Source organism: Chanos chanos, chromosome 7 (assembly GCF_902362185.1).
Source record: "Chanos chanos chromosome 7, fChaCha1.1, whole genome shotgun sequence".
Lineage (NCBI taxonomy): Eukaryota > Metazoa > Chordata > Actinopteri > Gonorynchiformes > Chanidae > Chanos > Chanos chanos.
In genome coordinates this window covers 39,368,739-39,378,738 of record NC_044501.1, presented here as the reverse complement: position 1 = coordinate 39,378,738, position 10,000 = coordinate 39,368,739, and the positions used below count along the sequence as shown (strand labels likewise).

Sequence of the window (10,000 nt, the reverse complement as noted above, 5' to 3'; positions counted from 1 at the left end):
CAGCCAGCATTTACGACAGAGGTTTTACCGTGTAAGACTCCACCAGCACAGTGGTCTCATTGGCCAGCTTCTGCTCCTGCTCGATGTTGTAGCCCACGAAGCAGAGTTTCTCCTTCAGCATACGCACCGTCTCAAAGTCGGCCGAGTGGTTAAAGGCGTAGCCCCTCAGGAGTAACAGCTGGAGGAGAAAAATTGGAAGAGTAAGAACAGCTGAAGGGGAAGCGGCCGGAGAAAACATCTGTCGTTGGAGTTTAGCTCTGACGCGATGAATGACGTTCTTCAAAAAACATTTCCAAAAGATGTACAAATAAAGCATAAAAAATAGCTTCTTTTTTTTTTTCAAACATAATATTTACATTTAAATTTTTTTACTCTCTTCAGTCAAATAGCTGCTAAGTTACTCAATGACAAAAATACCTCTTGTATCTGCCAAAAATGCTTACTTAATTGTTTAAAAAATTCCCAGTATTCCTTTATATTTTGCACTTTTGTAGTTCCATTTTACCCGGGCCCATTATACAGTGCAGAATACAATTCATCCTCAAAAGTTTGCCTTATCTATGTAATGCCTGATATAGACTTCCAGTATGTGTCATCAGGCACTGAAATGCCTGTTATTTGTGTCCACTGCCAGTAGATGGCAACACCTTGATGAGATAGCGCGTGATGTCCCGTCCCGCAATGTCCAGTCTTCGGGTGAGGTGGGGTAAGGAGAAGCCCTCATACACGGGACAGATGTGAGTCACGCCATCTCCCGAATCGACAACTACCCCCGTCAGTAAACCTAAGAGGAGAGATTTCAGAATTACGGGCGCAATAATAGTCAGTAACTACAACAAGTCCCAAACCTACCCTTAAGGACGCTCTGGACAGAATCTCCTCATTCTACTCCATCACTGGTCTGTTAATCAATACACTACTGATTATTCACATTAGGAGTGTTGACACAGAGCTATGTGCCTGGAAAAACCTGCTGCTTAGTGGTTTCTGCAGGACTGGATATGAAAAACAAAGCGTTAAAAGATGTAAAAATCACTTGCTGAGGCTCACTAACTGACAGTTTGGGGTTCTTAGTGATCAGAGCAGCACTACGTTGACTTTAGGTTAGGTTAGTTTAAGTTCGTTTGAATAGAATGATAGTATCATCATCATTCATCTCCACTGACAGCAAACTAACAATTCAATATACATGAATTCATCTAGCAGTTCAATACACAGGGTTTATTCAGATTATGTAGACAGTTATGTCAACGTATCGTAAAAACGGTGAAAATCACCCAGTAGTACGCTTTACATGAATTTGTTTCTGTAGCTACGTGTTATTTCAGAGCAAAAAGAGAATATACGTATGTCACGCGTCACGTTCTTTCGCGCCATCTTTTGCGCCATACCCTGGGCGTAGAGCGTGAGCACAGCCTGAATGGCGACGTAGATGCTGTGGAACTGGTACTTCTCGAACATCACCTCGGCGATCTTCTCCCGATTCTTCACCGGGTTCATTGGCGGCTCGGTCAGCATAATCTTACAGTCCGGTGGGTTGATGTCCAAACGGTCTGGGCCGAAAGTGTGGTCCCACAGGTGTAACATGTCCTCCCAGCATCTCACCATACCGTTCTCCATGGGGTAGGAGATCTCTAGAAGGGACCTCAGCTGACTAGCCTCATCTCCCACCATTAGGTCCTGATACAAGGGAGACAAGAGATGAGGAACAGAGGTCGTGGATGGTGCAGAGTGAATGTAGTTGAGTTCTGCAGAGAAGTTAGATCTTCAAGTGTATGTGTGCAGAATATAAATGTTATAATTTTCTTGTGAGTGTTCAGCAGTTAAAAGAGAAACTCATGGGGTTTTTTTTTGTTTGTTTTTTGTTTTTTTATCAGAAAATAAGCTTTGGGCTACCACTCATTTGATTAAAATTGAAGTAGAATTCGCCTGATATTGTTAACAGTTGAGTTCAATTAACCAACCTCATTCCTGGGGTATTTCATTTCTCTTGATGCGTGTCATGCTTTAAACTGGAGAATATTTACTGGTCTCTGGTTTCCCATACTTACTTTTATCTCAATATTGCCCACTTTTGTGGACGACCGGATTATTGGGCGTCCCACAAGTGCTGGGAAGATGTGATCAGGAAAATTGGACCCGGCAAAACCACACTTGACGAACTATAAACCAACAACAATGAATTAAATCAAGAGATATCCGTTAAAGGCAATTTAAACACAATTACCTAATGACAACCAAAGACAAAAGACTAGGACTCGATTTTGAGAATATACAGACTTCTGAAAATGTTCTAAACCGAGCACTGAAACTGTCGTCTACGTATGGAAACCGCCCAGGGGTTTCAGTTCAATAATTAATTGTGAAGTAATACAAAAAAAAAAACAGTGTCAATTCTCATATCATGTATATGAAGCACAAGCGAAGGGACCATTCATAATTTATATTGTGTCAACACTCGATTTAATTACGTATAACTCTAACGGGTTTTTTTTTCTGTAGTTCCAGGTGAAAATGTCCTGACTTGCCTATGTGACAGGCACACATTCCATAGCCTGAGGGTACGGTGCATTCCAGTAGCGGTGCACCAATGATCTAGAGGAAAATGACGAAACCCTGGCAACGAAGGCGCTACTCGGCTCAAAAATGAAAAAAAAAAAAAAAGATACGACAACCTGGAAAACTACTACCCTTTGTGTCAGAAACCTCTTCCTCATTTGTGTCCAATAACGGCTCTCCGTCTCTCAGTACCACCTTTTAAGGCCGTGTGAGTGTGTCATAACGTGTGTTTAAGAGAACAAGCCCCAACAGATGGGAATACAGACAAACACACCCTGTGGAGAACGTGCAGAGTAATGTACTAATGCATCTCTTCATGTCTTAAAATCTTACATTGCCTATTCCCGCACTAACATATCAAAGATTATGATTTATAGGCTGCTCTGTGCACGGCATTTTATAAGCGGAACTTGTAACTGGAGATAGAGGCTTAAAGTGGAACTTCAAGCTTGAACTTCTTGAAATATTTACATACAGTAGCTGATGGGCACTGATCCAAATCAGTATAAACTCATTATGCAGACCTTCACAAATTGTACTGTCATACACTGTATGGCGTGAGAAATTTTATATGAAACTGAAGGAGTTAATAAATTATTTAAAGAAACATTGTGTGGAACTACTCACCCCGGTGCCATTGTCACAAACTACCACCTTCCTCCCCTCACTATCCATGGTCTTATAAATACGCGTCGACGAGCAGGTAAGAACGCACCGCCCTCTGGATAACGTTGCTACAACAGCTGCCTGGCTTTACAAATACATGCATTAAAGAAATTTCGTACATGTACTTAAGCTATTGCAGTAGACTGCAGAGCCTATTGCAAAGCTTTCGCCGCTTTAAAACTAGGAAAGAGGAATTGAAGTGATTCAGCTGTGCGCCTCCGGACCCCTCCCTCTGTTTCATGAGAGAGGAAGTTTCAACTCTAGATTTGACATGAGATGCACCCTTGTCCGATCCGCAGATTCCGGCTTCAAAATAGCCTATATATTTGCACGTACATATCGCAAACTTCTGTTCGTGACTGACTTCATATTCAAAGAGGCCTCAGCCCCGTATAATAAATAAATAAATAAATAGATAAAATAAAAATCGGAGCAACTACAGCATCAACAATATCATTTTTGGAAAAAAAAAAAACTACACACAAGCTATGTTTTGGATAAAAATATTTTTATTTTTCGTTTATTCGAAATTGCATACATCAGACATGTATAAACCCCCTTCTTTTTCAGTGATTCCCATTTAAGTCAAGTGAATATGGGCATTCGGAGAAGAACGTGGTATGTGTTCTCTTTTTTGATTAACAGTCAATTGACTTTATTATTACGTCTTCGACGGTGAGGCACATGAAAAAAAAGTCGAGATTAAGCTGCATGAGTTTCTACTCAGCTACAAAGGTTTTTTTTGCCTCGCTCAGCAAAAATGGTTTTCTACCGTAGTGGCAAAGTACAAGACATTTGACTTTGTTTCAACATCTCATACTCCCAAGCCGTGAAAAGAAGAATAACAAGTGTTAAGAAGGCAGTGAAAGAACATAGAGGCTCGTTATTTCAACGAGTTCTCAAAAAGTACAGGAAAGAAGGTCAAAGGTTACACTTTGGAGAGGAGATGGGTGATGCCAAGGTAAGACTGATCCGTCAAGCAGCAAAATTACATAGCTATTCAATAACAATACGGTAATTCACATGGTGTCAAGAAAACGAAGACCTACAGGTCTACGAATACAAATCTACAGTCCCATCTTTCTCTAAAACAGCAAACACATTTGATTACAAACGGTAGCTTTAAACGAAAGAAGAACTGGTCACTCGGCGTGTGCAGAAAAGCAGCAAATTCATGGTTATTCCCTTTTTAGGAAAGACAAAAAATAGGATACTTGCTGTAGTGAACAACTAGAGCCTCTCCGACATTACTGCAAGATCTGATTTGAAAGAGTTTGAATCTTAAAATTGTGGAGACAAGCGTGCTTCAGCTATTAACGTCTCATGTCTTTGCAGAACACAGAGAAACCCTAGCTATTATATCAGAATTACTGCTATAAACCCGTAAAGCATTAGAATAAATTATTACCTTGTATGCAGAATGTAAGACTGAACCACTTGTGCTATTTTACCCCTCTGTGAATAAAGAGTTATTTAAAATGGAATCAGACGATGGTTGAAGAAACTCTTCAGATTTTCACAGATTTGGAGCGTTTGCCATTTTTGAACTTTCATTTCCATTTTAGCTGTTTTCATTCAAGAAGTGGCAGAAGTAAAAAAAAAAATATATATATATATATCAGTGGTGCTTTGGAAACGTATTAGAAAATGTAGAATTTTGGAATTTCCAGCACAGATGTAATTAATCAATTTGGCACACCCCTTTCCACCGTGAGTTACTGACAGGATGTTCTGACAGAAGTGCAGAGGGGAGCAATTTCAACGTTAAAAATGATAAACATGATTCACAGTAAATATTTCTGTCCTTACACATAAGAGGGAAAACAAACAGCAACAAGAGAAAAAAAACCTACATAAGTTATCTTTTTCTTAACGAAATGGTTTCGGTCGTGCAACTTGTAACTAAACAAGTAAGACAAAAACCATTCTATGTAAATTATGCCCTGAATTTCTTTAGATATAACGAGAGTTTATCTTTGTCTCCATCTAGAGAGAGCCAGTGGTATTTCAGTTCTAACTGTGCATGTAAATACAATGGTCAATACACCTTATATGTTTTTATAGGTTTCTCTGTCCATTCCTACATGGGAGCAGATTAAATGGACATAGATTTGTGTTTCGTCCCAGTCCACATCACAAACTTTCTTCTAAAAGTCTCTTATAAGTGCATAGGTTCATCCCAACTTCATCTCATTTTCCCTCTTCCTGCACAACCATCCGTTCCTCTGCTCCACAATTACAGTATTGCAAAGCACTTTATTGTACATTCCCTGTGTAACCATGGAGCTCTTAGTAGGAGAGAGACTCCAATTCTCTGAAGCATTTTATTGGTTCTCTGCTGTGTGGCTCTGGCCCTGATTGGCTGAGGGGAAGGAAGGCAGTCGGGGGGGGAGTCTTCTCAGGACTCAAACTCACTGTCGCTGCTGACAGAGATATCCGGTGTGGAGGCTCCGGTGCCATGGGGACCCGTTCCCGAGCTGCAGTCGCTTGCCTCAGGACTGCCCGGGTGATGTGGGGAAGATTCCCGAAGGTGGGAGCGGCGCTCCTGGGAGGAACATTCCGGAGAACCACTCGTAGGCAGGAGAGAGGGGTCCTGTTGAAGTCTGTTGAGGAGCAGAAAGAAGAGAGGGAAAGAGAGAGAGAGAGAGCATGGGAAAGAGAGTGATGGAAAGAGGACAAAGAGAGACAGAAAAAAAAGGAGAGGGACAAGAAAAACATCAATTTCGGCCAAAATCTAAGCCATTTACTCATTGCATGCTGGGCAAATGATTTGCTCTGACTGAACACAGGGGAGGGGCCCACATACCTGTTCTTGGCAGACGCCGCTCTGTCTCTCTGGCGACGGTTTTTGAACCAGTTTCCCACCTGCGTGGGTGTCAGCCCTGTGGCCTGGGCCAGGTGTCGTTTTCGGGATGGGTTGGGGTAGGGATCCTGGAGGTACCACTCTCTGAGCAACGTCCTGGTTCTCTCCTGCAAAAACAGAAACCAACCACTGTTTAAGTCCTCCAAACTGAATTTTTTCCACGCTCGTCACTAAGTCAAAGTTAGATCCCGCGGCCTCTTTAAGATGTATTCATAGCTCACTCTAAGCCCAGAAATCATTTTAAATGATGGGCTCAGGATAAATGAGATTAGTATCACAAAGGCTATCTGGGCTGCAGTTAACAGAGATTTAGAAGCTTAGCATCTCTTACGTGTATTACCAGCACTTGCCAGCGGGTGGACATTCTGCATGATGCGCAATGGCAAAAGTCTGTTCCGGTTCAAGTGGAAGCTGTCCCTAACTGATCTGGGTGCAGTTTTATCTGACTCAGTTCTGAACTCGACTACCAGTCTTTAAGTTACAGAACTGATTCCTGATCACTCTTTAAGGCAGTGTCTTCCATGAATTGCATGATTCATCCCATGTAAAAATCCAATCCAGCGTGGGCAAAATTTGTATGACATTGTCTTATTGTCTCATTTGGTCTCTGTTTGGACTTCATCTGCTGCAACAATCTGACAGAATGATTACCGGATAAAAACATTTCTATTCAAATGTTGATCGTAAAACAGAGATGTATTTCAATTTCCTGCTGGTTTTAATCATTTTTTCTCAATTGCCACTTTTCACTGAAACTTCTCAAGCGTAAAACAGATAAAGGAGTTACTTTATCTGAAATCTATCCAACCAATTTGTGACTTCAAAGCAAACCTCAGATAGCTAAGGCAGAGATTATATAATCTCTTCCAACTTTCATGATGTGTTTTTTTCTCTGCTTGAAGAATATGTGAAGAAATGGATTGAGTCATGAGAAGTTAAAACTCATCTGGAAAATCAAAGGTTAATCTCACAGGTGGTTCATGACTCACGAGGCTTAGCATACTGACTACACTGGCTAATGGCACAGTTAACTATATCAGACAGAGGCCTTACACACACACACACACACACACACACACACACACACACATACACACACAAGTTGACACATACGTTTTCACTTCTCAACCCATATTTAAATGGGCATTCTGTACACTTTGCAATGTGGGTTTGTATTCATGAGAGTTCTACTTTGAGTTTGACCTTCAGTGACAAAACATTAAAGGAGGCTTTTTCGGATTTCTGTCATTGTCAGGCGATGAGAAAAGAGCTTGTGTAATAACCATTTTTACCGTATATGGTCCATTTTATGAGATATACTATCTGTAAAGTCTTCCCTTTCTCTGGTGTTATTCATTTGGCTGTCAGCTATGAATGGCTTTCGCAGGTAGTAATTTTCAGTAACTGAATGGAACAAATACAGATGGAATACTTTTTTCTACAGATAGATAATAAAAAGAGCTATTTATCTTATTAAGGTGTTCAAGCTGGAAAGAAATTGTCTGGGCTCAAAAGAAAGGTGCTCCTAACTGAATTTCAGAACCAACTGAGAACATTTTTGCAAGGTCTGCCGAGATAAGCTCCATTGAAAGCACTATAAGTCGGAAAATAAAATGTATAATTCACCATGTGTACTTCACCAGGGTAGCTGGCTGACTCTTAGCTGGATTATATACAAAAATTTGATACCTGCAACATGTAGGTAAACAACATGTAATTTACAACTAGTGGAGTTCGCTTGAGTTCGTTACCTTAAAACAGTGCGTCTTCTGCTCGCCATCCCAAATCGTGCGAGGAAGAGGGAACTTCTTGCGGATGCGGTACTTCTCGACGGGTCCCAGCGGTCTTCCTCTCAGGCGTTCTGCCTCGCGGTAATGCGCATCGAGCCACAGATCCTGCAGTTTGGCGTGGGACTCGCGCGTAAAGCGATGACTTTGTAGGATTTGGTACAGGGCTTCGAAATTTCCTCCGTGAAAGGCGACCAGTGCTCTTGCCCGCATCACAGACTCGTGGCGGTTTAGGGCCTCGCCGGCGGAACCGGGGATAGCCGCCGGGAGAGACCACAGGAAACGTCCCAGACGCTCAATGTCTCCGGTCTCCTCCAGATTCTCACACACGCGAGCCACCTGCTCCGGTGTGAACATCGGCAATGGAAACATATTCTCTTCGGCAGTTACAGCAACTGTTGCAAAACAGACATATACTAAATTTTACAGTGGCAGACTATGAGGTACATAGGCTACATCAGCATTTAGTTCGGTTTTCACCAATGCGCCCAAACTTTTGATGTAGGCTAAGACGTGGCTCAGTAAAAATGTTTTCTTCAACAGTAGCTCGAAGTGACTGGATTAAACGCCTCTAAATTTGGTCGAAAGTGTGACAGCCTCGGGAAAAAAAATCTGATTGGAGTGTTTGCTTGTTATATAATTATTTGATCTGTTTCTTGGTATTGCTAGGCCGTTGTAAGACAACGTCTAGGTCTCTAGCATAAGTTCTTGTAAGGAAGGAAGAGCAGAAGTTAAGCGGTATTTATAGGCAGATACAATTAGCATCTTTGTGGTTGTTTTGAGAAGGATTATTCGCCTCAGTCATTAGGCACTTAGCGGGGGGTAGTGTGTATAGAGGTGACTGCCTGATCTGATTGTTAGGCTAAACTGGGGAATACATTAACTGTCAGGATTGCTAACACAAGGCTATTTAACTGAAGTGATCTGTATGGAAATTATACAACAAAATATACAAATAATCCCTAGTTTCATATTTTTCTCTCTCGAAAAAAATGACTAGCATCAGATGTAATATGATCCGAAAATAAATGATCTGTACCTAAATTTTATTCAGTGGATATGGTAAAAAAAAAAAAATAATAATTATAATTTTTGTTTTCTACATAGTATCAGTATTTTCCTAGTCTGATGAAAACCAGCTAAATATAAATGTAATCCTTATCATTCAAAATACAAGTTTCTTTCTGTCGTTTTTACCACTTTGATTATAAGAATAGTTGAATTAGATTCAAAATGATGTTTTGGTCATATTTTAATTCGTAGGCCACGTGTCGTTTAAAGTGAAATCAGGAAACTCCAGCCAGTAATAAGAAGGCCTACTAGGCTACGCGTCTGCTGTTTTTAATTGGGATTGGTTCTCAATTTAGGCCTTAGGCCATGGAACTCGGTATCACATGCGAGCTTCCATTTGACCGAGAAGACGTTTTGAGACGTATGCTGGCTAAAGAGCCTGAGAATCCGCAGCGATCCCGACTGACTAATGCGCTGATAATTAATCTGCACACTGGTATACCGTATCCTACCCGACCTGGGCCAAGGCATTAAGAAAATGCCGTCTGTGCTCGCTGCATGGAACGGGATATGTAGGGTCAACGGTATTACACGCGTTCATCTCAGTTCAGTCTTGCAGAACCTCTAGCCTAAGTATTGATGAGTTCTTCGAAAGACTATTTTTTTTTTGTATTAGCCTAATCCGGTTAGCTAGGAGAATTTGTCTACAAACATGGTAAAACAATCAAAGTCACTCACGATTCCCAATTCCAGATTTGGAAGTTTATTCGCAGCCCAGTTGTAAGGCTTTGTTATAAACTCTGAGACGAGTCATTATTAATGGTAGATTAATCAATTAATCTTATATAATACCAAAATACAGGTCGCATATGGTTGAATGTTTAATTAATACCACTGGAGTACTGAATATTAATGAGTGTCTGTGAGGGTTTAGGAGTTTCAGACTATGAGGGTTATCGTCAGGTGAACGGATAAGCTTTATTGCAAAGTTGGAGTTTTAGTCTGACAGAATAATCTGTCGTTTTGTTTCTCGAACGCTGCCAAATGGTCACATGGTCATATTGCTCACTGACACGATTTAGTTTGTTTACTCTCCGATGGGATATAGCCCATG

At 41.0% G+C, this 10,000-nt stretch overlaps 2 protein-coding genes across 3 annotated transcripts in view; both read right to left on the bottom strand.

Annotated features, from left to right (window-relative positions):
- The window catches only part of LOC115817529 (actin-related protein 2), a 5,758-nt gene extending 2,524 nt beyond the window's left edge, over positions 1-3,234 (bottom strand). The window contains exons 1-5 of one of the 2 annotated variants that reach the window (XM_030780853.1): positions 3,187-3,234; positions 2,028-2,162; positions 1,392-1,680; positions 648-784; positions 29-178 (exon numbers count right to left, since the gene is read on the bottom strand). In XM_030780853.1, coding sequence (XP_030636713.1) covers positions 29-178; positions 648-784; positions 1,392-1,680; positions 2,028-2,162; positions 3,187-3,234 — 759 coding nt within the window. The remainder of the gene's footprint in view (positions 1-28; positions 179-647; positions 785-1,391; positions 1,681-2,027; positions 2,163-3,186) is intronic. The other variant, XM_030780854.1, reaches the window with a different exon arrangement.
- Positions 3,235-5,623: 2,389 nt separating this feature from the next.
- six7 (SIX homeobox 7) lies at positions 5,624-8,250 on the bottom strand. The gene is made up of 3 exons (XM_030780361.1): positions 7,840-8,250; positions 6,032-6,195; positions 5,624-5,828 (listed from the first exon to the last, which is right to left on the bottom strand). The coding sequence occupies exons 1-3, from the start codon at positions 8,245-8,247 to the stop codon at positions 5,624-5,626; spliced, it is 777 nt and encodes a 258-aa protein (XP_030636221.1). The 5' UTR covers positions 8,248-8,250.
- Positions 8,251-10,000: the final 1,750 nt, after the last annotated feature.

What these genes read in the sequence shown, in the direction of transcription:
- six7 (XM_030780361.1), bottom strand. Translation starts at nt 8,247, where the DNA reads ATGTTTCCATTGCCGATGTTCACACCGGAGCAGGTGGCTCGCGTGTGT. An exon ending in AGAAGACGCACTGTTTTAAG is followed by an intron (nt 6,196 to 7,839) that starts GTAACGAACTCA and finishes CTGTTTTTGCAG; the next exon opens with GAGAGAACCAGGACGTTGCT. An exon ending in GCGGCGTCTGCCAAGAACAG is followed by an intron (nt 5,829 to 6,031) that starts GTATGTGGGCCC and finishes GCTCCTCAACAG; the next exon opens with ACTTCAACAGGACCCCTCTC.